The 27,634-nt window shown below is 43.7% G+C and overlaps 1 protein-coding gene across 1 annotated transcript in view; it reads right to left on the bottom strand.

Annotated features, from left to right (window-relative positions):
- The window catches only part of LOC110501889 (contactin-associated protein-like 5), a 133,052-nt gene that overhangs the window by 24,358 nt on the left and 81,060 nt on the right, over positions 1-27,634 (bottom strand). Inside the window, exons 5-13 of the mRNA XM_021579744.2 lie at positions 27,376-27,579; positions 26,596-26,780; positions 24,688-24,831; positions 23,351-23,618; positions 22,116-22,259; positions 21,342-21,516; positions 18,162-18,268; positions 16,874-16,993; positions 16,159-16,359 (exon numbers count right to left, since the gene is read on the bottom strand). Of these exons, the coding sequence (XP_021435419.1) occupies positions 16,159-16,359; positions 16,874-16,993; positions 18,162-18,268; positions 21,342-21,516; positions 22,116-22,259; positions 23,351-23,618; positions 24,688-24,831; positions 26,596-26,780; positions 27,376-27,579 (1,548 nt within the window). The remainder of the gene's footprint in view (positions 1-16,158; positions 16,360-16,873; positions 16,994-18,161; positions 18,269-21,341; positions 21,517-22,115; positions 22,260-23,350; positions 23,619-24,687; positions 24,832-26,595; positions 26,781-27,375; positions 27,580-27,634) is intronic.

The raw sequence follows: 27,634 nt of genomic DNA, 5'->3' as shown, positions 1-27,634 counted from the left end.
TGTAGAGAAACAGAATCTGCACAGTGAATGTGATTAGAGCCCTGGGCATCTTTTGGTATCCCATGGCATTGTGTCAATGAGTCCTCAGTGATGTCAGTTAGACTCGCAGGGCTCATTTCCTGGAGCATCTGTAAGTGGCCCTGCTACAGTCTTCTGTCCCACAACATGACTCTGCCTGAGAGACACTACAGGCCTGCAGAAAGTGTTCTCTCAGCCCTCTGCATAGATATAGGCTTCTATCAACACAACATGACTCTGCCTGAGAGACACTATGGGCCTGCAGGGAGCAGCCTCTCAGCTCTTAGACTGTACTTTTAACACAGGAGGGTGGTGGGAGGGTGGGGACCATATAATGGGATGTAATGAGTAATGTAATGAGAGTAATTTGAAGTGTGGTCATGGGGGGGTTGTGACAGTGGTGCTATTCAAGTCACACTGCCTGACTCTGACAGTGTATTTTGTGGGATAACGGATCACACAGCATCAAAGCTTAATATCCAGTATTCTTCTGCCTTTGTTCATCATGTCAAATTTACATTGTTACTCAATTGAAACAAAGCTGGATAGAATAAAAATGGTTTAGGGAATAACAAATTATATGGAAATAAGATGAATTGTTTGGGAGGAAATGTCGATGTACATTCGCAAATCAACTTGATGCCTTGGCTCATGAGCTGTGCGGCCGTTACCCTGAACCGGATTTTTAACAGGGTCGTTAGAAAAAATGATAATTGCCGTGACCTAGCTCAATATCTAGGCGCCAGATAAGAACGAGACTTCAGCTTCCATAAAGTGACCATTGGACTTTCCATCTTTCGGACTGAATAAGTTTGTAGGGGCAACAGTTTTGATTAAATGTACATGTACATCTTATCGCTGTCACTATATTTTGTTATGGAAAGTTTTTCACATGGCCCTCTGCACACAGAATGCCTCACAGCATTGCTTCCATCCCTCTCCTCAATGCTTCGAGGGTGACTGTTGTTGATGTATGCAGAGGGTCCCTGGTTTGAGCCTAGGTAGGGGCGAGGAGAGGGAAGGAAGCAATGCTGTTACATTCCCAGCCAACGCACCAAATATAATAGTGCTCCGTCCCTCTCCTCGCCCCTACCTAGGCTTGAACCAGGGACACAATGCACACATCAACAACTGACACCCTCAAAGCATCGTTACCTATCGCTCAACAAAAGCCACGGCCCTTGCAGCGCAAGGGAAACAACTACTTCAAGGTCTCAGAGTAAGTGACACGTCACCGATTGAAAGGATATTAGCGTGCACTAGCTAGCCATTTCACACCAGTTACACAATCTAATCGTAGTCGCTGTACTCATAATATAGAGGATAACTATTGGCTTATAGTGAGGATAGCCATGTTGCAAGCACAGCATCAGATGCAATTGTTAGGCAAGGGCAATTTAAGTGTAGGAAAGGATGAAACAATGTCTGTGCCAAAAGTAAGTACAGACAGTAGTATAAATCACCCCCGCAGCCGGACAATTTTCTCAAGGCTTCTGGAAAGAAATGTTGTCTGCATACTCAATCGTTGTCGCTCATTCAACCGACAGAAACTTTCAACCGGTTCTCCCCATTAACTTCTTAAGGTATAGGGGGCAGCATTTCCCTTTTGGATAAATAGCGTGCCCAATTTCAACTTCCTGCTACTCATGCCAAGAATATAAGATATGCATATTATTAGTAGATGTGGATAGGAAACACTGAAGTTTCTAAAACTGTTTGAATCATGTCTGTGAGTATAACAGAACTTATGTAGCAGGCAAAACTAAGAGGACTAACCGTTCAGAATTAGTTTTTTTTAGGTCTCTGTCTGTTCACTGGGCTCTCATTGGCAAACGATATTTCTTAGGAACTTGTTTACAGTTCCTACCGCTTCCACTGGATGTCACCAGTCTTTGGAATTTGGTTGAGGTTATTCATTTGTGCAATGAAGAAGTAGGGCCAACTAGGAACTGGGTAACACTGTTGAGAGTTTCCTCTCGCCCTCTATTGAAAACAGATAGACCCGTCTTCAATTTGATCGATTATTAACGTTTAAAAATACCTAAAGTAGTTTGAAATATTTTGGCAAAGTTTTTTGGCAACTTTTGAAATATTTTGTAGTGACGTTGCACATTTTGGAAGCTGTTTTTTTCTGGATCAAACGCGCCAAATAAATTGACATTTTGGATATATATGGACGGAGTTAATCGAACAAAAGGACCAATTGTGACGTTTATGGGATATATTGGAGTGCCAACAAAAGAAGCTCGTCAAAGGTAATTCATGTTTTATATTTTATTTCTGAGTTTTGTGTAGCGACTGCAGGGTTGAAATATGCTACCCTCTTTGTTTACTGCTGTGCTATCATCAGATAATAGCTTCTTATGCTTTCGCCAAAAAGCCTTTTTAAAATCTGACATGTTGGCTGGATTCACAACGAGTGTAGCTTTAATTGAGTATCTTACATGTTTGATTTTTATATCAATTTATTTGTATTTGCCGCGCTGCATTTTCCCTGGTTTTTGGCCAAGTGGGACGCCATACCATAAGAAGTTTGGTATGTTTTAAGCAACAGTTTTAAGTTTGGTAAGTTTTAAGCAACGAGTCAGAGTCAGAGGACAAGCCTTCTCAGGTGTCTCCTAAAACCCGTTATGGGGTCTGAGCCGCCGAAGCCTACCACCATTAGCTCTGACAAATTTAAAACCCTAGTCATTGGCGACTCCATTACCTGCAATATTAGACTTAAAAAAACAATCATCCATACACTGTTTACCAGGGGGCAGGGCTACCGACGTAAAGGCTAATCTAAAGATGGTGCTGGCTAAGGCTAAAACTGGTGAGAGTATAGGGATATTGTTTAACCATGTCGGCGGAGGAGATCTTCATGGGCTATACTCAGCCTTGTCTCAGGGTAGTAAGTTGGTGGTCTGTTGATATCCCTCTAGCAGTGTGGGGGCTGTGCTTTGGCAAAGTGGGTGGGGTTATATCCTGCCTGGTTGGCCCTGTCTGGAGGTATTGTTGGACATGACCACAGTGTCCCCTGACCCACCCCTGTCTCAGTCTCCAGTAACTATGTTGCAATAGTCTATGTGCTGGGGGGCTAGGGTCAGTCTGTTACATCTGGTGTAAATCTCCTGTCATATCTGGTGTTTTGTTTGAATTTAGGTATGCACCCTCTAATTTTCTCTCTCCTCCTCCTGGCTGTCCCCAGTCCACCTGGTTGTGCTAGTGCTCCAGTTTCAACTGTTCTGCCTGCGGCTAGAGAACCCTGACATGTTCACCGGATGTGCTACCTTGTGACGGACCTGCTGTTTTTGCCCTCTCTATCGCTCTACCACACCTGTTGTCTCGACCTCTGAATGCTCAGCAATGAAAAGCCAACTGACATTTACTCCTGAGATACTGAGCTGCCAACTGACCTGCACCCTCTACAACCACTGTGATATTATCTGACCCTGCTGGTCCCCCTGCTGGTCATCTATGAACATTAGAACAAAGGACTGGCCACCCCTCAGAGCCTGGTTCCTCTCTAGGCTTCTTCCTAGGTTCCTGCCTTTCTAGGGAGTTTTTCCAAGTCACCGTGCTTCTACATCTGCATTGCTTGCTGTTTGGGGTTTTAGGCTGGGTTTCTGTATAGCACCATTTGATTGATTGATGAACACAAACTTTGGGAAATGCCATGTTGCTAATGTATAATACATGCAATGGGCATTGATCATTTTGCATTGCCTTTAGCTAACGTTACTCCATATAAAGTGGCTTGTGAAAGTATTCACCCCCCTTGGCATTTTTCCTATTTTGTTGCCTTACAACCTGGAAGTAAAATTGATTTATGTGGGGGTTTGTATCATTTGATTTACACAACATGCATACCACTTTGAAACAGACAAGAAATAAGACAAAAACTGAAAACTTGAGAGTGTATAACTATTCACCCCCCCAAAGTCAATACTTTGTAAAGCCACATTTTGCAGCAATTACAGCTGCAAGTCTCTTAGGGTATGTCTCTATAAGCTTGGCACATCTAGCCATTGGGATTGTTGCCCATTCTTCAAAGCAAAACTGCTCCAGCTCCTTCAAGTTGGATTGGTTCCACTGTTTGACTAGGCCCTTCCAAGACATGTTAATGTTTTCCCTTAAACCACTCAAGTGTTGATTTAGCAGTATGCTTAGGGTCATTGTCCTGCTGGAAGGTGAACCTCAGTCCCAGTCTCAAATCTCTGGAAGACTGAAACATGTTTCCCTCAAGAATTTCCCTGTATTTAGCGCCGTCCATCATTCCTTCAATTCTTATCAGTTTCCCAGTCCCTGCTGATGAAAAACACCCCCACAGCATGATGGTGTTCTCAGGGTGATGAGAGGTGTTGGGTTTGCCTCAGACATAGCGTTTTCCTTGATGGCCACAAGCTCAGTTTTGGTCTCATCTGACCAGAGTACCTTCTTCCATATGTTTGGGGAGTCACCCACATGCCATTTGGCGAACAACAAACGTGTTTGCTTATTTTTTTTTTTTAAAGAAATTGCTTTTTTCTGGCCTCTCTACCTTAAAGCCCAGCTCTGTGGAGTGTAAGGCTTAAAGTGTTTCTATGAACAGAACAGATACTCCAATCTCCTCTGTCGAGCTTTGCAGCTCCTTCAGGGTTATTTTTGGTCTCTTTGTTGCCTCTCTGATGAATGTCCTCCTTATTTGGTCTGTGAGTTTTGGTGGGCGGCACTCTCTTGGCAGGTTTGTTGTGGTGCCATATTCTTTCCATTCTTTAATAATGGATTTAATGGTGCTCAGTGGGATGTTCAAAGTTTCAGATATTTTTTTATAACCCAACCTTGATCTGTACTTCTCCACAACTTTGTCCCTGACCTGTTTAGAGAGCTCCTTGGTCTTCATGGTGCCACTTTCCTGGTGGTGCCCCTTGCTTGGTGATGTTGCAGACTCTGGGGCCTTTCAGAACTGCTGGATATATACTGAGATCATGTGACAGATCATGTGACACTTAAATAAAGTTCACCTGTGTTCAATCTAACTAATTATGTGACTTCTGAAGGTAATTGGTAGCACCAGATCTTATTTAGGGGCTTCATAGCAGAGGGGGTGAATACATATGCACACACTACTTTCCAGCTACATTTTTTTTAAATAATAATAATTAATTTCACTTCCCCAATTTTGACTATTTTGTGTATGTACATTACATGAAATACAAATAAAAAAACAATTTAAATTACAGGTCGTAATGCAACAAAATATGAAAAATGCCAAGGGGTGTGAATACTTTCGCAAACCTCTGTACTAGTCAACCTGGCTTGCTTAGCAATGTAGCTAGCTAGAGTTACAGCCCTTACCTTATGCATTGATTCAGTATGATCCCTCTGTTAATGCAATTTCTCTTCTGACATCAAATCAAATGTTATTTGTCACATGCACTGAATACAACAGGTGTAAGACCTTAAAATTAAATGCTTATTTACTAGCCCTTAACCAACAATGCAGTTCAAGAAAGAGTTAAGAAAATATTTACTAAATAAACTAAAGTAATAAAATAAAATGAAAAAAGTAACACAATAAAATAACAATAACAAGGCTATATATAGGTGCTACCAGTACCGAGTCAATGTGCGGGGGTACAGGTTAGTCAAGGTAATAATCCACATTTGCGCTGACCGATGAATACAGTACAGTAAAAGTACAGTAATACAGTAAAAAGTAGCCAGGGGTGTGCGGGTGAACATTCTTGCATTCAACACCAACATCTTTGCTTGCGTTGACCTTTGCACATTCAAAAGAAAACACCATGCTTGCTAACCTGGTTAGCAACGTTACCGTTTTCAACACAACATTGTTTTTTTTCTACCAAGCTAAATAAATAAACGTTCAATCAGTACTGGGTGAATGAACAACAACAAAATCTTCCTGTCATCTCCAGACTTTCCATTAAATAGAGTGTCAAGACAAATGTGTTCATGACAGGGTAAAACATAAAATCATGGGATTCGAAGGTCCTGGGTTCACCTCTCGGAGAATACATTTCAACCATTCTCTTTGACACCTCCATCCTTGTCCTGACACACACACACACACCGGCCCGCACGTTGTGTGCTTATCTTTTTTCTATTAGGTGGCTCTTAAAAGAGCATTGTTAAGTGGCAATGGACGGGGACTGTGGTGTGTGTTCTACTGTGTGTGTCTTGTTACTACGGAGATGGTGGAGACTAAAGAGACCAACTCTCAATACTCAATGAATACATCATTGCTCTCATCAGTCAGATGCATTCCAACCCCACGGTACATCCCAGGGACACACTGCTTAATGGTAGGGTGGCGGATTGTGTGTCCCTGAAATGCATGCACCAGCTGATTGAGGGAGTGCAGGAACTTGTCTATGCACTTGTTTATATTCGGGTCCCAATGGAGACCACCACTGTCCCGGGAAATATTCGGATGACCACGTCAAACCACTTCTAAATCCGCACCTCTGCCACACCAGTGCCATCCCCTTGGTGTATCACATGTTGTTTTCACTGAGGTGGATGACTAGGATGTCAGAGGGAGAAACAGCACAGTCCCTCTGCTGGCGCAAAACACAGAGCAATTTGAGCCACTTCATGCCTTGCTCTCCAGGCTACCTAATGTGACAATCAATAATGTAAGTAAATAGTTCATGGGTAGGCTATATGTTGAGTATTTGTGTATTTTCCAGAAGCTTGTAAAAAGGTTTCCCCAGTTTTCTCCAAATTGTCTTAAATGGGTTTCTGTTTTTTCGCTTGCTTCTGTGTCACGCCCTGACCATAGAGAGATGTTTTATTTCTCTATTTGATTAGGTCATGGTGTGATGTGGGGTGGGCATTCTATGTTTTGTTTTCTATGTTTCTTTATTTCTATGTATTGGCCGGGTATGGTTCTCAATCAGGGACAGCTGTCTATCGTTGTCTCAGATTGGGAATCATATTTAGGTAGCCATTTTCCCTCCTTCAGTGTGGGTAGTTATCTTTGTTAGTGGCACTAATGTCCTGTTAAGCTTCATGGTCATTTTGTATTATTTATTGTTTTTGTTGGCGACATTATTCAAATAAAAATAAAATGTACCGTCACCACGCTGCTCTTTGGTCTACTTCTTACGACGCCCGTGACATAACTACCCACCACCAAAGGACCAAGCAGCGTGGTAAGGGGGACTGATGGACTTGGGAGGAAATCCTGGACGGTAAAGGACCCTGGAGGCAGGCTGGGGAATATCGCCGTCCCAAGGAGGACCTGGAGGCAGCAAAGACGGAACGGCATCGTTGCAAGGGAACACGGCTAGCAAGGAACCCCGAGAGGCAGCCTAAAAAATGGGTGGGGCACACGAGGAGTTTGGCTGAGTCAGGTTAGAAACCAACTACCCGTGCTTACCGTGGCGAGCGTCGTACTGGTCAGGCACCGTGTTATGCAGTGGAGCGCAGTGTGTCTCCAGTGCGCGTTCACAGCCCGGTGCGCTACCTTCCAGCTCCCTGAATCGGCCGGGCTAGAGTCGGCATCCATCCAGGTCGGAGGGTGCCGGCCCAGCACATCTGGCCGCCAGTATGTCTCTACGGCCCAGGATATCCTGCGCCGGCTCTGCGCACTGTGTCTCCGGTGCGTCTGCACAGCCCAGTGTGTCCTGTGCCTGCGCCCCGCACATGCCGAGCCAAAGTCACCATCCAGCCAGGACGGGTTGTGCAGGCTTTACGCTCGAGACCTCCAGTGCGCCTCCACGGCCAGTGTATCCTGTGCTCGCACCCAGAACAAAGCCTCCAGTGAGACAGAGCTGAGTAGTTGTTCACATCGCAATACATATTTGTTTTGGGCACGAAGCCTCCAGTGATGATCCATGGCAAGAAGCCTCCAGGGATGATCCATGGCGCGAAGCCTCCAGTGATGATCCATGGTGCGAAGCCTCCAGTGATGATCCATGGCAAAAAGCCTCCAGTGATGATCCATGGCAAGAAGCCTCCAGTGATGAGCCATGGCACGAAGCCTCCAGTGATGATCCATGGCAAGAAGCCTTCAGGGATGATCCATGGCACGAAGCCTCCAGTGATGATCCATGGCAAGAAGCCTCCAGTGATGATCCATGGCACGAAGCCTCCAGCGAGGAGTCATGGCACGAAGCCTCCAGCGACGGCCTCCAGTCCGGAGCCTCCAGCGACATCCTTCAGTACGGAGCCTCCAGCGACAGTCTCCAGTCCGGACCCTCCAGAGACGTCCTCCAGTCTGGAGCTTCCAGCGACGTCCTCCAGTCTGGAGCCTCCAGAGATGGTCTCCTGTCTCAGGCAGTGATGCAACCATGCTCTCGATGTTGCAGCTGTTGAACCTTTTGAGGATATCAGGACACATGCCAAATCTTTAAATTTCCTGACGGGGGAATAGGTTTTGTCGTGCCCTCTTCACCACTGTCTTGGTGCGTTTGGACCATTCTAGTTTGTTGTTGATGTGGACACCAAGGAACTTGAAGCTCTCATCCTGCTACACTACAGCAATGTCGATGAGAATGGGATTGTGCTCAGTCCTCGACTTCCTGTAGTCCACAATAATCTCCTTGGTTGGTTACATTGAGGGATAGGTTGTTATTCTGGCACCACCCGGCCAGGTCTCTGACCACCTCCCTATTGGCTGTCTCGTCGTTGTTGGTGATCAGGCCTACCACTGTTGTGTCTGCAAATGTAATGATGGTGTTGGAGTCATGCCTGGCCATGCAGTCGTGGGTGAACAGGGAGTGCAGGAGGGGACTGAGCACGCACCCCTGGGGAGCTCCAGTGTTGAGGATCAGCATGGCAGAAATGTTGCTACCTACCCTCACCACCTGGGGGTGGCCCGTCAGGAAGTCCAGGATCCAGTTACAGAGGGAGGTGTTTAGTCCCAGGTTCCTTGGCTTAGTGATGAGCTTTGAGGGTACTATGGTGTTGAACGCTGAGTTGTAGTCAATGAATAGCATTCTCACATAAGTGTTCCTTTTGTCCAGGTGGGAAAGGGCAGTGTGGAGTACAATAGAGATTGCATCATCTGTGGATCTGTTTGGGCGGTATGCAAATTGGAGTGGGTCTAGGGTTTATGGGATAATGGTGTTGATGTGAGCCATTACCAACCTTTCAAAGCATCATGGCTATGAACGTGAGTGCTACGTGTCTGTAGTCATTTAGGCAGGTTGCCTTTGTGTTATTGGTCATAGGGACTATGGTGGTCTGCCTGAAACATGTTGGTATTACAGACTTAATCAAGGACATGTTGAAAATGTCAGTGAAGACACCTGGCAGTTGGTCAGCACATGCCCGAAGCACACGTCCTGATAATTCGTCTGGCCCCGCAGCCTTGTGTATGTTGACCTGTTAATAAAGGTCTTACTCACGTCGTCTACGGAGAGCGTGATCACACAGTCATCCAGAAGAGCTAATGCTCTCATGCATGCCTCAGTGTTGCTTGCCTCGAAGCGAGCATAGAAGCGAGCATAGAAGTGATTTAGCTCGTCTGGTAGGCTCGTGTCACTGGGCAGCTCGCGGCTGTGCTTCCCTTTGTAGTCTGTAATAGTTTGCATAGTTTGCAAGCCCTGCCACATAAGACGAGCGTCAGAGCCGGTGTAGCATGATTCAATCTTAGCCCTGTATTGACGCTTTGCCTGTTTGATGGTTCGTCACAGGGCATAGCATGATTTCTTGTAAGCTTCAGGGTTAGAGTCCCGCACCTTGAAAGTGGCAGCTCTACCCTTTAACTCAGTGCGAATGTTGCCTGTAATCCAGTTAGAGCACTGATTATGCTTTTGGGTCCTACTGTCTCTGACAATGAATGGGCGACATAAACCTAAATAGAAACTGACAATTGTGCACAACTACAGGATTACTTACTAAAACTGTTGTTACACTAATGTTTTTTTATTTTGCTCCTACTGTAGTACTGTAGCCCACTCCCGACCAGTCCTGTTGTACACTGAGTGGTGCAATGGGCTAAGACACTGCATCAGCAGTGCAAGCTGTCTTGCTACATATGCTGGTTCAATACCTGGGCCCGGCCTTGACTGTCATCCATGAGATGACTGTAGTGTTTTTCTTTCTCTCCCACTAAAAACATAAATAATTCTAAATAACTAAATGGCTTTATTTAAAAATTAGTAACAATGACTCACCCCTTGTTCAAGAATGTCCCCCCCCCCTCGCTCATTTTACGTTATTTGAAAAACTAAATCTCCAAAATATTTGTATTTTTTAAACAAGGTGATTATTATTATTATTATTATTATTATATAAAATCCCCTTGGATATTCACAGATATACTCTTAATTTATTATACACTGCTCAAAAAAATAAAGGGAACACTTAAACAACACATGTAACTCCAAGTCAATCACACTTCTGTGAAATCAAACTGTCCACTTAGGAAGCAACACTGATTGACAATAAATGTCACAAGCTGTTGTGCAAATGGAATAGACAACAGGTGGAAATTATAGGCAATTAGCAAGACACCCCCAATAAAGGAGTGGTTCTGCAGGTGGGGACCACAGACCACTTCTCAGTTCCTATGCTTCCTGACTGATGTTTTGGTCACTTTTAAATGCTGGCGGTGCTTTCACTCTAGTGGTAGCATGAGACGGAGTCACACAAGTGGCTCAGGTAGTGCAGCTCATCCAGGATGGCACATCAATGCGAGCTGTGGCAAGAAGGTTTGCTGTGTCTGTCAGCGTAGTGTCCAGAGCATGGAGGCGCTACCAGGAGACAGGCCAGTACATCAGGAGACATGGAGGAGGCCGTAGGAGGGTAACAACCCAGCAGCAGGACCGCTACCTCCACCTTTGTGCAAGGAGGACCACTGCCAGAGCCCTGAAAAATGACCTCCAGCAGGCCACAAATGAGCACATGTGACAGACGTGACAGAGTCTGGAGACGCCGTGGAGAACGTTTTGCTGCCTGCAACATCCTCCAGCATGACCAGTTTGGCGGTGGGCTAGTCATGGTGTGGGATGTTGCAGGCAGCAAAACGTTCTCCACGGCGTCTCCAGACTCTGTCACGTCTGTCACATGTGCTCAGTGTGAACCTGCTTTCATCTGTGAAGAGCACAGGGCACCAGTCCAGTCCAGGTCTGGGAGGAGATCCCTCAGGGGACCATCCGCCACCTCATCAGGAGAATGCCCAGGCATTGTAGGGAGGTCATACAGGCACGTGGAGGCCACACACACTACTGAGCCTCATTTTGACTTGTTTTAAGGACATTACATCAACGTTTGATCAGCTTGTAGTGTGGTTTTCCACTTTAATTTTGAGTGTGACTCCAAATCCGGACCTCAATGGGTTGATACATTTGATTTCCATTGATAATTTTTGTGTGATTTTGTTGTCAGCACATTCAACTATGTAAAGAAAAAAGTATTTAATAAGAATATTTCATTCATTCAGATCTAGGATGTGTTATTTTAGTGTTCCCTTCATTTTTTTGAGCAGTGTATATTGGTCAATGCTCCTGAGTAGCACACAATGGGATTGCCTTGCAGTTCTCCTGCTGTATCCACTGAAAGCGAGCGAGGTTCAAGGCACAAGGGAAAGGAGGAAGGGTGGAACTCCACCCTGAGTAGCACAGTGTAACACTTTAAGGGGCATTGCAATAATAATGGCACTGACTAGGGAAACGTTCCTGCTGTTCTTGGTGCCAGTCTGCACGTTCATACCAAAACAATGTAACTAATGGCATATTTATGCTTTTGTTAATAAAATAATTATAAAAATACTCTTTCAAAATGCCGATGTGTATTTAGTTATGGATCCATAACAAATTACTATGGGAATAAATATCACTGAATTAAAGAAATATCCTCCAATGTAATTATTATCTATCTAATTATTGGCGGAGAGTCACGTCATATTTTTCGATATACTGTAGGCAACATGAGTCTCACCAGTGTTGAGTAATGTGCTGAAAAGCGTAGGTCTTGTAAATGTATAGAGCATATTGAAGTTAGAAGCAATAGCCTCCAACTATTTTAGCACAGTTTCACGTTATTCTTTGACAAGCATGGTGACTGGTCTTGATAAATCAATGCGATTTCTGTTTTGACTGAATCTCCGTTTGGGTACTGGTTTGACTACAATTATAGTGTAGAAATGTTATGATCTTTGTGCAACCTTTATTTAACTAGGCAAGTCAGTTAAGAACAAATTCTTATTTATAAGGACAGCCTACTCCTTCCTCCCCGTCAGGGAAATGAACCCCGGTCTCCCACGTGCCTGCACAACATAGGGATTCTTTAGCTAAATAGCCAAGTACTATAGCCTACTCCCGACCGTCATGTGGTACAGCGCCATATTTTCCATTCCATCTTAAAGGAAACTCAGAGGGTTTTTCATTTTTCTTGGAATAGAAACACCATAATATTAAGCAAATTAATATCAAACTATAAAAGTAATTGGAAAGGTAGATACAAATGAATTGTGACATTGTGGTTACAATAAAGGATGTAAACAAGATGCTGTGTTTTTATTTATAGTACTGATGGACAGCTGGTGGCATTTTGAAAACAGGTTTTCAAACATTTTTAGCCCGATAAGCAGGACAATAGACTATTTATAGTCCGGCTACTGTAGGTGTGAACATCCCCCCTACCTGCAAAAAATGAGATTGCGACCAAAGAAAAAAGACAAAGTGGACATTTCATCAAACCAGCTTCTTTCTATGGTGCTACCCGTTCCAGGGTTAGGACCCCAAACACGAGAGGACTTTAAAATGAGTCGGAGGATCACAAAAACGAAAGGTATTTTTTTGGTTTCAGTGTATTTCTTTATTTAAAAAAAATGTATATAGCCCATCAATGTGTAGGCATACTGTGTAACAAAATCTATAATTAAATAAAGGTTCAATAAAAATAGATTGTGTACTAAAATTGTGAATATATTTTTGCAGAGCATACAAACATACCGACAACCATCCGTGGAGTTCAGTGGACAAAGAGCTGGACAACGGGCTGCACTGAAAAAAATGCATGGTTGCCAAGAAAGTGGTTAGTGTTGCTAGATTCTTAAAATGTGTACGCAGCATTTGTGTGTTGGAGTCATTTTTAATTCTTAATTGATCTACTGTTTCTATCATAGGTCACTGTAATCGATGGGGGCTCAGGGCGGTACCATTCTGCTCATCTGATGAAGGTGCACATGGATCAGATTCAAACTTTGAAGACCGAGATCGAGTCATTGAAGGCAGACCAGCAGAAAGAGAAACATTATCGGAGGGCAGAGATACAGGTGACAGCTGATGCATTGGCCTGGAGCCAGGCGGCATTGGCGGAGAATAACGTGTTGAAGTGGGAGATGAACAATCCATGCCAGGCACACCTGTTAGCTCTGGAACTCCACCTCCAACAGCCAGAGTCAACATACCTGGCGGGTTCATCATGTCGTTGGTTCACCCTGACATTTCCATTCATCTTCTGACAACAGAACTTGACCAACTGCTCACCAGGCACAGCTAGGGCCGTCCGGACCGTTATGCTGTTCTGCTATAGCCTAATAAACAGTTGACTTATATCTTCAGAATGCTGTATTATCCAAATGTAAAAGCATAAACAGTACAGTACCGTATTTCTTCATCAGCATCTTTATGCTTTTGTTCATAAAATAATGTTAAAAATACTTGTTCAAAATGCCAATATTTATTTAGTTATGGATCCATAACGAATTACTATGTGAATAAATATCACTGAATTACAGAAATATTGGAACAAAGTTGTCTAATGAAGGTAAACAAATTGTTGCTTACTGGAAAATACTTTTTTCACACAGACATGATCACGTTGTTCAGCGCCATTATGGCTACTGGCAGGTAGCTGGACAATAGACTTGCCTAGAAGGAGGGTAGGGGGATAATTCTATATTCAAATGCATTTCTTAGGTTGGCTGTGATTGGTTGCAAGGCAGCCCTTGCTGTCTCTGCCTGGCCGGTTCCCCTATTTCCACTGGGATTCTCTGCCTCTAACCCTATTACAGTGGCTGAGTCACTGGCTTACTGGTGCTCTTTCATGCCGTCCCTAGGAGGGGTGCATCACTTGAGTGGGTTGAGTCACTGATGTGATCTTCCTGTCTGGGTTGGCGCCCCCCATTGGGTTGTTCCGTGGCGGAGATCTTTGTGAGCTATACTCGGTCTTGTCTCAGGATGGTAAGTTGGTGGTTGAAGATATCCCTCTAGTGGTGTGGGGGCTGTGCTTTGGTAAAATGGGTGGGGTTATATCCTTCCTGTTTGGCCCTGTCCGGGGGTATCATCGGATGGGGCCTTAGTGTCTCCTGACCCCTCCTGTCTCAGCCTCCAGTATTTATGCTGCAGTAGTTTATGTGTCGGGGGGCTAGGGTCAGTTAGTTATATCTGGAGTACTTCTCCTGTCTTATCCGGTGTCCTGTATTGAATTTAAGTATGCTCTCTCTAATTCTCTCTTTCTTTCTCTCTCTCGGAGGACCTGAGCCCTAGGACCATGCCTCAGGACTACCTGGCATGATGACTCCTTGCTGTCCCTAGTCCACCTGGCCGTGCTGCTGCTCCAGTTTCAACTGTTCTGCCTGCGGCGATGGAATCCTGACCTGTTCACCGGACGTGCTACCTGTCCCAGACCTATTATTTGACCATGCTGGTCATTTATGAACATTTGAACATCTTGGCCATGTTCTGTTATAATCTCCACCCGGCACAGCCAGAAGAGGACTGGCCACCCCTCATAGCCTGGTTCCTCTCTAGGTTTCTTCCTAGGTTTTGGCCTTTCTAGGGAGTTTTTCCTAGCCAACGTGCTTCAACACCTGCATTGCTTGCTGTTTGGGGTTTTAGGCTGGGTTTCTGTACAGCACATTGAGATATCAGCTGATGTACGAAGGGCTATATAAATACATTTGATTTTATTTGAATTTCAGTTTAATCCACCAGAGAAGACAAAACAAATAATACAACAAAAAGTATTATTATTATGTAATATTATTATTATGTATCACATCCGACCATGATTGGGAGTCGCTTATGGCAGCACACAATTGCCCCAGTGTTTCTCTCCCTCTAAAAACAGAAATAAAAAGTTTTGGCCTTTACAAAATTTTATTTTGGCCTTTATTCAGATTACAATCGCTCACTTTAGTTTTTTTGAAAACGAAATAACCTCCAAAATATCTTTATTATCAGGTTGATGGCACAGTCCTATAGCCCGGCACCTACATAAAGCTGAGTGACTGTTCTTGTCTATTAATGTTCTGTATTATGTCATGTTTCATGTTTTGTGACCCCAGGAGGAGTAGTTGCTGATTTCGGCACAGCTAATGGGGATTCTAATAAAATACCTCTCCCTCAACATCAACAAAACGAAGGAGCTGATTGTGGACGTCAGGGTTAGGGTTAGATTTGCGGGGCCGCAGTGGAGAGGTTGAAAAGCTTCAAGATCCTCGGCGCACACATCACTGACAACCTGAAATGGTCCTCCCACACAGACAGTGTAGTGAAGAAGGCGCAATAGTGCCTCTTCAATCTCAGGAGGATGAGGAAATTTTGCTTGGCCCCTAAGACCCTCACAAACGCACCATTGAGAGCATCCTGTCAGGCTGTATCACCACCTGGTACGGCAACCATACCGCCCACAACCGCAAGGTTCAATTTGATGTAGCATGAGAAAGACATATTTCATACAGCAGGACAAAAAGAGCATCACCGTGACAATGTAAGGGGCATATTTTGTTTGCAAGTCCAATTATAGTGATCTGTGTTTTTCTTTCGACAGCTGTGGTTTCGGAAGCATTCAAGTAAACAATGAAAGCAATTATGTTTTGTTCATATCTACTGGGCCTGAAAATAGCTAACTTTTATTTTTAATGATCTTGTTCGGGCATAAAACACTTGTTTATTGTCTGCGGTGACACTGCACCTCAGAGAAATCTGACTACATACATATTTCATACATGATGAACCTATAGTTGGGTCTCCCCAAGCGATGAGAGAACTAACTAGATGGAGTCTTCAAGTCCCCATGCGATGGCACACAAACAATGTTCAATAGAACCCATACAGCAGGGAATATACAAACGCTATATAGACAAACAATTGGTATTAAATTGGTTGTGCTTGAGATGCCTACTTAGTGAAATGTGCAAAATATCTGTCACTGAAAGTTTCAAACATGTTGCAAGTCAATACTGGAAAGGCTCACCCCACGTGTTGAAGAGGCGGGACTTCCTGCAGCTGTATACTACTTCCTGTTGACACTGCTCTGACCTGGCCACGAGGGCCATCAGTTGTTCAGGTGAGGCGCTGTAGTTAAACTTCATCATGTAGGGCTTCTGTAGTGTAGAACCCTGGACCCTGACTGGATCTGTGCTGTTGTGGGTCACTACTGTCCACACCTTGTTCTCTACAACACGGAGCAGATAAAAAACAGGTTTTAGTTTAGTTTTTTTGGACACTTGGCTGTAAAAAGGCACAGAGTCAGAATCTGAAAGCACAGTACATTGAGGAGTGATTTGAATATGATTATGCATGATCCTGTACCAAGCTGGGAGGTAGTTACATATTTGACAGTCCCCTTAATTACCAGTCAGTCTCGGTGAACCTCACTAGAGTGCATTGTGATTTTACAGATATGAAGTGGTCTAATGTGGCTGCTTCCCAAATAAAGGCACAAAGGGAAAAGGAAAATGCATGTAATCCAGAATGTTCTGACCTTAAATGAAGCCCCTGAATACTATAGGATGAAGATCTACGAGATAATCAATCTCAGTATATCACAATACTGTTGGATTATCATCAACGGCAATCCGATTAAATACATAATTCTGTCTGTAAACCTAGATTAGTCTGACAAAAAGATCCTAAAGGCCATCAGTTTAAAAATGTATGTAGGGTAGAGGGCCAGGGTGGCAGCTCACCTGTCATGTTGCAGTAGACCTGTGTGGGCCCCAGAGGACCACTGCCATCTGGATCAATGGAGAAGAGGCCTGAGGAGCTGCCAGTCAGCCGGTAGGCCTCACATGATGCCTCATAGATGGCTACAGAGGAACACAGGGAAACATCATGACTCATAGATGGCTACAGAGGAACACAGGGAAACATCATGCCTCATAGATGGCTACAGAGGAACACAGGGAAACATAATGACTCAGATGGCTACAGAGGAACACAGGGAAACATGACGTCTCATAGATGGCTACAGAGGAACACAGGGAAACACCATGCCTCATAGATGGCTACACGTTGATGTATGGCTACATGTATGGCATGTATGGCATGGCTACACCATGCCTCATAGATGGCTACAGATAGCACACGTGTGAGGGGAGAATGAGAATACTATGACAGATGTAATAAAATATGTTACTAAAATAAAATAGCTTGCAGGAACTTCAAAGTTAGATAATGGGGTGGTGTATATTCCTATCAGAGTTTGATAATGGGCGGTTAAGAGCGATGAGCCAGTAACCGAAAGGTCGCTGGTTCGAATCCCCGAGCCTACTATAAGTCGCTCTGGATAAAAGCGGCTGCTTAATGATGTAAATGAAAACAATTGGGGTGGAGTATCAGGCTCTGATAACGAGGTGGTGTATATTCCTATCAGAGTTTGAGGGTACATATTGATAACGGGGTAGTGCATATTGATTACGGGGTGGTGCATATTGATTACAGGGTGGTGCATATTGATTACAGGGTGGTGCATATTGATTACGGGGTGGTGCATATTGATTACGGGGTGGTGCATATTGATTACGGGGTGGTGCATATTGATTACAGGGTGGTGCATATTGATTACAGGGTGGTGCATATTGATTACAGGGTGGTGAATATTGATTACAGGGTGGTGCATATTGATTACAGGGTGGTGCATATTGATTACAGGGGGGTGCATATTGATTACAGGGGGGTGCATATAAGTGTCAAAGAGAGAGGTTATTACCATTTCAAATGTGATGGTGGCCTAGCAATAACTACAGAGTCGCATATCTCACCAAACAATCAATGGCTAAGCACTACAACAACATATTAGATATGGAAATAGTGAGAATAAATTGTTTATTTAAATTAAACAGTGTATATTGCATGGTCAGGGTCAATTCCATTTAAATTCAAGTCAGAAAGTATACCAAAACTTGACAAGCATTGAAGAAAATTGGAATGGAAATTTCACTTCCTGAATTGACTGAAGAGCAGGTGGGGACTCACAGTTGTGGCAGGTGGCTCCAGTGTATCCTGTGCCAGAGCAGTCGCAGTAGAAATGGCTCCAGGACTGTGAACACTGCCCTCCATGTTCACAGAAGTTGGGCAGACATCTGGAGAGACAGGGAAGATCAGACAGTGGGAAGGAGTACAAGTAACCTAGTACCAGAGAGGCAAAGCCATGGAGACAGCGATGCTAAAACAATGTGGTTGCTCCCACTCTGACCAGAATGAACTAGCTGGAGTCAACGGTTTGATGACACTACAACATACACACTAGGGCTGCAGGTAGTCAATTGGTTAGAGTGTTGGGCCAGTAACCCGAGCTGACAAGCTAAAAATCTGTCATCTGCCACTGAGCAAGGCAGTTAACCCACTGTTCCCCGGGTTCCCGAATAAGTGGATGTTGATTATGGCAGCCTTCCGCACCTCTCTGATTCAGAGGGATTGGGTTAAATGTGGAAGACACATTTCAGTTGAAGGCATTCAGTTGTACAATTGACTAGGTATCCCCCTTTCCCACTTGACTGACAATGACAGGTGTTGTGATATCTACTTAACAACAAAACAGCTGTAATTATTCATGACAGACTAATCTCACAGGGAGCTGTTTAAAGATCAGAGCATCTGCATACAAAACTCCTTAGTGTCTGAAGATTTTACCAAACAGAATATTGAGTTTACTGTTCGGATTTTCATAACATGTTGGTTATTTTCCTTTTTGGTGGCGTCTCAAATTCAATTGAACCAGCCAAACTGATTTCAGTGTAAGTAAGGCAGGTGTTTGTGCAGGCATTAGTTTGTAAACAAAGTCACTGCATAAACATGCATGGCTAAGGTAGGTGTCCGCAACCTAACCCCCTCTCCTCACCCCTCTCCCTGTTAACAATATGCAGAAGCATTCCCAGTGAAATGTCTGATTGGCTAATGAAAGACACTTCGATTAATAGTGCCTTCCTCATACCTCTCGAACTTCCAAAATTACTATCATTTTTTAAATAGTATTATTTAATTCAGCTTTAATTGTGAATCCTGTCCCAGGAGGAGCTCTGATTTAGTGGGGGTTGTGCATACAACACAGCCTTTCCAAATTCCATTTACCTATTTAGCTTTACAAAGGGAGTCAACTGTTCTCCGGATAATGTTCAGGTGATGGTTAAATTATTGCTGTGTTATTTTTATTCATGCACATTGAAGGGGCTTTCGTGGACCATATAATGATGCTGCTCAACTTTCAGAACTGTTTCTCCGCGATACATCGGTCAGTGAAGTTTGTGGTAAGAGTGAATGGCGAGGAACGCTCTTGTTCAACAAAATTAGCAATATTCTGAGAGCTTTCTGTTTTACGTAATTAGTTTCATCGGTGACAAAGAAATGAATTGCTTTTGTGTAATATATGTCACAGGCCAAAGCGATGGGTTGGGCATGTCTCCTAATGGCTATATTGAACAGTCAGAGGGACCCTTGGCCTCCTCTCCGAGGTGGCACATGAAAGCTGTGGTCTGCCAGTCAACCTGCACTGGCTGTTAGGGGACAATCAACCTAAACTTGGCACGGTCCTGGAGGATGACAGCTGCTCATGAATGTTTTAAAGCTGGAGAATTGGTGATGGAGAGAGAGGGAGGCCTAGATCTGCTATGTTTTACTATTAATAAACAGGAAGAGTGTTGAGCAGCAGGAAGGATCAATCACTGTTTTGAAACATTCTGAAAAGGTAAAAGGATAGAGAGAACAACTGCCAGGATGATGGAGTAATCTTGTTTGATTGTAGTGATTAGTCCATTACTGTGGAGGTTGCGCAATTATAAGTAGGTAAGCATTATTGAAAAGGTTGAAGACGGAAATGGAAGAATGTATTTGATTGTGTTGATTACTGGAACTTCACAAGCATAAACAGTGCTTAATCCTCACCACAGGAAGAGAATACAAAGTCCTTCAGAAATGGGCGCTTTATCTCTGTTTAAATCTCCAGCTTCCCTAAAACACTCCATGTGGCAGATCCTGAAATAGTGACTAAACTATTTACAGTATTGTTTTGCAAGTAGACATCAGATTATTCATGTGGTGCTTGCTGTAACTAATGTATTGGGTCCTAGTTGCCACATACTGTATTTGACAGATACAGTTGAAGTCGGAAGTTTACACACACCTTAGCCAAATACATTTAAATTCAGTTTCCAAAAACCTGACATTTAATCCTAGTAAAAATACCCTGTTGCAGGTCAGTTAGGATCACCACATTATTTTAAGAATGTGAAATGTCAGAATAATAGTAGAAAAAATTATTTATTTCAGCTTTTATTTCATTCACCATATTCCCAGTGGGTCAGAAGTTTACATACACTCAATTAGTATTTGGTAGCGTTGCCTTTAAACTGTTTAACTTGGGTCAAACATTTTGGGTAGCCTTCCACAAGCTTCCCACAATAAATTGGGTGAATCTTGGCCCATTCCTCCTGACAGAGCTGGTGTAACTGAGTCAGGATTGAAGGCCTAGTTGCTGGCACACGCTTTTTCAGTTCTGCCCAAACATTTTCTATGGGATTGAGGTCAAGGCTTTGTGATGGCCACTCCAATACCTTGACTTTGTTGTCAAGGTATTGCAACATTGTCACATCACTTCAAAATTCAAATACTGTATGCAGTAATTCACTGGTCATCCTAAAAGCCAACACCTCCTTTGGCCGCCTTTCCTTCCAGTTCTCCGCTGCCAATAACTGGAACGAATTGCAAAAATCACTGAAGCTGGAGACTTATATCTCCCACTCTAACTTCAAGCATCAGCTGTCAGAGCAGCTTACCAATCACTGTACCTGTACACAGCCAATCTGTAAATAGCACACCCGACTGACTACCTCATCCCCATATTGTTATTCATCTTCTTGCTATTTTGCACCCCAGTATCTCTACTTGCACATCATCATCTGCACACTATCACTCCAGTGTTAATGCTAAATTGTAATTATTTCGCCTCTATGGCCTGTTTATTGCCTGGTACATGGTACATATATTTTTTTATATTGTGTTATTGACTGTACGTTTGTTTGTGTGTAACTCTGTTGTGGTTTTTGTCGCACTGCTTTGCTTTATCTTGGCCAGGTCGCAGTTGTAAATGAGAACTTGTTCTCATCTGGCCTACCAGGTTAAATAAAGTTGGATATTTATTTTTATTTAAAAAGGTGATACCTGTCATGGATGCCACATGTGTCAAACTGCAGCTCCTTGTAGTCTCCTAGTCGTCCTTGGTGCACCAGGTTCAGGTCCATGGGCTGGCTGTTGATGGAGAAGAGACGCATGCACCCCTGGAACGCCAATGTGGGGTTCTCACAGTACGAGTCACTGGAGGACGAGGAGGGGCAGCCTAATGGAACACACAGCAGAGGGATGTTTACGTAACCAAACATCTGCCAAATCAGCTTCTACTGTAATAATGCAACAAAAGAGGCTTACACAAATATGTTAAGATGCTAAGAGGGTGGTGTGCTGACTGATTTACTGACTGGAGGCATACAACTAGAAATTACGAAAATGGAAATGATTTAAACAGTACATGCACATTAATATAGTTTTTTTCATCTTCAGTGTGACAATCCTGTACAGTTTTTTAATCTCCGTTATGGCTGAGAGAGAAGTTGCCCCCCCCCACCCCCCCCCCAAGAAAAGAGAGCAACTTTAAACCTGTCAAGACATGCCACTATGCAAGTTGAAGCTTTTTAAAAGCAGCTTAATAAAACACCAGCTATCAGAAAATTTTAGATTCACATGTTCTGGGAAGCTAAAGTTTGTACAGGGATGTATTACGTCAATCTCTGCCTACAAGGCAATGTCAACTCCACTAAGGGATTGAAGTGATGATAACAAAGAGTGAGACTTCGTAGGTATTACAGTCCACAGATGTATCAAGTCATACCCAAGCATATTTTAAAATGTAACTTTTAGTCATACTACCTGTCCTCTTACCTCCGAAGTAAAGGCTGTCTCCTGCCTCCATGTGGTCTCCCAGCTCCATAGTTGAGGACGGCTCATTGTCCAGAGTCATGGTGACCTGGAGACCTCGGGAGCTAAGACTCGCAGAGTGCCACAGTCCATCATTCACTCTGTGACCTGTGGACACATGGGGTCAGTTATGAGATAAACCGTTTATAAAGACACGATCAATCTCTGCATATGACTGTGGTTTTACAATAGTAACTACACTGTTACAAAAGCATTTTAAGAAAACAATTTTAGAGTACATTTTTTATATTTATATTTCTAATCTTGTTTGTCCGCAACAAAGCTCTGCATTCAATCTGTTGCTGGTGTTGACTTTATGGCTCTCCCTACACGCTACACACACATTTCATATCGTTTCCCCCCACACTATCAAATAAACAAAGGATCACCCACAACCCCCAGTCTGTTGTGTTTGTGGTTCCATTTTGAGAAGGAACCAATGGAAAAACCTCAGAGGTATAACAGAGGTATATCTTTGCTTTTTGATTTAATTAAACTCAGGCTTTTACAGTGAAGGGCATCCAAGCTGTGTGTCTACAATCCCCTCTGTGCTTGCCATCTGCCTGCAGTGTTAGAGTGAAGTTGCAGGCTAAGAGAATTACCATGGAACGCGATTAAATGCGCTATATTTCAAGCAGTAAATAGTTTGAAACAAACAAACGAAAATCACACCTGGTGCAAACGTTGACTGAAAAGCCTCTGACATGCAATAGATTGGAGGACGACCTCAGCATGTTCTTTCTGATCACATCTGGATTACGTTGCAGTGATTGAGATCAGTCCAAAACGACACAAACCTAACTATGTCTGTCTGCATGGAGGGATTCTGTGTTTTTGGATTTAGTTATTTCTACAGGATTAGCGAGACAGAGCATATTTCATTTCCCCATAGTGGGAAATGGACAAAACCAAATGCTTCTCATTGTGTGTGAACTCAGAAGAGATAAACACAGAGCCAGCTGAATGGATTCTCTCTTATAATCTTTTCTCATAATCTTTACTATCACTATCAGACTATTTATGTGGAAAACCACAAACATTCAGAGTCACAAATGCCTTCTCTGCAATAATAAAATGGGTTTCTCATTGTCTGCCTGCTTCACTGGAACAAAGAGCCTTTTCTACTCTGAGTCCCCATAGACAGAACCACTGATTCCAGCATAGAGTGGGTCTGGGTCAGCTAGACTAGGGGCCCTCACCGGTGGAGACCTCTTCTTTCTGCTGGGCTGACATGTGGTGGGTCAGGCGCAGCCGACTGTTGCTGATCTGCAGCTCCAGTCTCTGGGGCTCCAGGGCCAGCCGGGTAGAGAGCAGTAGCCCATCTGGGTTCCACGTTCTGAACTGGAAACGCACAGCGAAGCCCCCCGAAGCAGACAGCGTGGCCGGGAGCGACAGGAAGCTGCTGCTGGAGCTCAGGAAGGTAGTGGACACCAGCTGAGGCTCAGAGCACGAGAAGGTCACATTGCCCTGGTGACACAAATGGAACACAGTCTTACAGTCACCTTGCCCTGATTCACATCAACTCTCAACATTTCAGGGTTAATTAAACAATTATGCCAACTCTGTAAGTCTAGTGCTGCTATTAATTACTACAAACACTCCCTCCCTTTCTAGAAAGGAGAGAGAGATGGAGAAAGAGACAAAAACAAGTAAGTATTGAGAGAGATAAAGAGACGGAGAGAAAGAGTATGAGGGGAATAATACAGAAAGAGATAGAGTGGGAGAGAGGGAGAACGAGGGAATGAGAGAGACAAAATTAACTCTACAGGGAGCAGGGTTAAATGTCACTACCAGCCCAACTGTGACTCCTAGGGACAGGAAGAGCCAGTACAGAGGACATGAGTTCCTGTACACAGGAAAAGGTCAGAGCAGTGTGGGGATGAACACATCATTGATCGCGGTGACATGGAATGGCAGCAACTAAACCTTTCACAGGGACTCTTCCATCAACTCCACCAAACTTGATTTCAGAGTGATTCTGTTTCAATAGGCTGACACTGAGACACATGATTATTGTGTTCAGGAATCATTGATAACTTTAGTTCCATTTCAGTGTTAGTGGATTTATTGTTAGAGGTAAGGTGAGATTTATTTGTGTTTGGGGCTCTAACAACACTGAGCCAGAAGGTTACTTAAAGTTCATATCCATTGAAGATGTAATTTAGGGTCTGCACTAGACCCTGACATATAGCTTAAATAATGCAATCTACCTCTATCCTACTAATAATACTTCTACAGCTCCTGCTCCCCCTCATCACTGAGCCCGGATCTCTTTTCCAAAACAAGACGTTTTCTCAGCTAAGAGTGGTTCTCGCCACGCATTCTGTAAATCACTGCTTCCCTATCTGCAATCTGACGGTTTATTACTCAACAAATGTTATGGTCCTTTGGCTCTCTAAGGTTATGTGTTGTTAACCTCCACTTCTAACAAAATGGAGCATTATCACATACATAAGTGAATATATTGGTAATGCAGTGTAAAATAAACTTGGGCCTTGGCCGATTCATAAAAAATGTATAGTTGAAAAGCTCTTACCACGCTGTAGATCTGAGGCTTGCGTCGCTTGGCTAGGTCGATGATGTTGATCCCATTGTAGTAGAGGTTCTCAATGCAGCCATGGAAGTTCTTCCTCAGGAAGGTACCAGGCTTACCTGGCAGTGGGATGCCCCCAAAGCTGAGCTATGATGACGACAGAGGGTGAAGTATAGACATGTTAGAACGAAAAAGAAGAAAAGTCCTTTGAGTGTTAGGTGTCACGTTGAAAAGAGATTCTAAAGAGATATACCAAGGGCTCTATTTTCGTTAAAGGGGTGCTAGCGTCAAGCGCACGCTAGTTTTTAATTTCATCATGTAAAAACTGCCACGCTGGCATTTTCCAGCCCTAACGCCAGGTTCGGCAATTTACATGTCTTATATCAGCTCGCTTGCACTCAGATGACGGGGTGGAAATATTTGACGTGTTCCCTTAAAAACAAGATCCAAAGTGCTAATTTCAGGCAGTGCTGAGAGGGATATTTAAGAGCGGTAACGCAGTTGAGCTGGTTGAGGCATGGCGTGGGAGCCTGCCGAGCCAACCGAGACATGTGAACCTCTCGAACCAGCTGAGGATTGCTTCGGCAGCGGCACCCGGACCCAACATCACCAAAAAAATTAATAAATTGTAGTGTCTGCATTCTATAACGGTTCCGTAACCACAGATGCTGGGGGACGGGAAACAAGTACAGGGTGAGGATTTAATATGAAATAAACATGAAACTAAACAAGACCAGCGTCTGGACAAGAGAAACAAAACAACATCAATGCAGACATGGGGGATGAAACTGAGGAAGTGACAGATATAGGGGAGGCAATCAATGACGTGATGGAGTCCAGGTGAGTCAGATGAAGCGCTGGTGCGCGTAACGATGGTGACAGGTGTACGTAATGATGAGCAGCCTGGCGACCTTGAGCGCCAGAGAGGGGGAGCGGGAACAGACGTGACAAGCACAGCCTTCCCTCCTCTCAATTAAGGCTTTTTTTTTGTCTGCCCAATGCAATCGTGAAGTAGTCAATAAAGGGTTTGGCTCCTGAGGCCGCTTGGAAAATAAATCTTAATCACCAAAGCAGGCCCACATTATTTCAAACATGCAGGTCCCGTTTTGGATGTGTGTAAAACCCTCCATAGTCTGAATTGTTTTAATAGTATATGCCAACGGGGAGAAATGATGGTGCTGTAAGTGTGATCAAGCCTATATAAAACAAGATATTGTTTCATTTTGTTTAGAATTTGATTAGAATTATTTGTTGTCTTTTTAGGCCTTATCAAAAATGAATTGAATCTTGCTTATTGACAATCTTTGGTATGCCCATGCACAGCCATAATGCAATTTACACTAGGCCTAGCCCCTATATCAGCATGAACGCTATTGAAGCCTTGCAAATACTTAGAATAATGTGGACTGCAAATGGGTTCAAGTTAACCTATTTAGCAAAGATGGGATAGGTCTACATTTTCTTATTTCATTTCTGTAAACCATTTAACCGATTAACATTGGAATTGGAGTTGACTCCAACACAATGCATAAAAGACAGTAAATAAAAAAACTGAAGAAACCACATATTTTGCCATGTAGCACATTCTGATTGGCCAGTGAGGGGCCAAGTCTCGACACATGCACAACTTGCTTATTCATCAAAACCCAGCACTTTCACGTCAACGCCAGAAAGAAAACCGATAATTGTGATAGTGAAAATCAAAAAAAATATCACACACTTCCGAAGCTATAGTGCTATTGCCAAGCGTTTAGACTTACCATTGCGTTAGGTTTGTTAAAACAGAACCCCAAGTATTACTCTTAATCTTACCATGGCATAAGTTTAAAGTGTTTTTCTGACTGGGTGCTGGTGGTGTAATCTTTTCAGACCTACTGTAAAGGAATATTCTGGATGTTTGGATAGACACACCTCATAGTCCACCTCCAGGGAGTCTCCTTCCCCCTTGGTCCTGAAGTGCTGTGTGTGGGTGTCCACGGTGAGGTTGACCTGCTTGTTGAAGCGCTCGATGAGGACAGAGTGCCAGTGCTGGTCGTCCAGAAGACTGCTGAGAGTGACCGCAACACGACCACTGCTGAACCGCAGCCTTGTGTCATCTGAAGACAGAGAACAGACAGAGAGCAAGATTATATGGTTAGTTTGATATAGATCATAAAACAGTCCAGTATATTGAGGAAAGAAGAGGTCTGAAAGAATGTGCTCACAAGACAATCCCAAAACGGAGTACTAGAACAGTCTTCCCCAGACTCAGATGTTCACAATGTGGATCTTTATGGTTGCCATAGGGACCATTTGATTTGATTTGTATTGAAAGAAGAGGTTCTCTCATAGGAAATGCAGACAAGATAGTCATTTAAGAATCCTCTTTCCCAGCTCAGCTGCTCTCAATGTGGATCCTTAACAGTCTGAGTCTATCTTGTAAATGGAGCTCAGCAGCAGTGGTAACTGGAAGGGTATCGGAACACAAACATCCAGTTACCCTCCCAGACTGCTCCCCAGTCTGCTTTTAAATGGTTCAAAATACTATTTTATCTGCAGTCCGAGTTCCTTGTGTCCTATTACCAATGACCTCTAACCTCTAAACCCTGAGTTATGTGAGCCAAGTTGAGGTAGAGGGCCAACCTGCCCCGGTGTGATTAACTCACCCAGGTTGAGGTAGAGGGCCAACCTGCCCTGGTGTAACTAACTCACCTAGGTTTAGGTAGAGGGCCAGCTTGCCCCGGTGCAGCTCCAGTGTGATGTAGTCGCCCCTCTGTCCCTCTCCATGGAGCAGCACCCCCTCAGCCTGGCGGCTCTTGAAGCTCAGCGAGATCACATCCTTCACCGTGCTCATGGACTTCTGGTTAAACCGGTAGAGTAGCGAGCTTCTGCCATCAAAGTCTGCCACATACGATTCTAGGGGATTGAGAGAAGATCAAAGAATCATCGTGTTTTCAAAAATTGCCCCAAC

This window comes from Oncorhynchus mykiss, chromosome 22 (genome assembly GCF_013265735.2).
Source record: "Oncorhynchus mykiss isolate Arlee chromosome 22, USDA_OmykA_1.1, whole genome shotgun sequence".
Classification (NCBI taxonomy): Eukaryota; Metazoa; Chordata; class Actinopteri; order Salmoniformes; family Salmonidae; genus Oncorhynchus; species Oncorhynchus mykiss.
The sequence above is the reverse complement of the archived record's forward strand: the minus strand, read 5'-3'. Positions and strand labels throughout refer to the sequence as shown.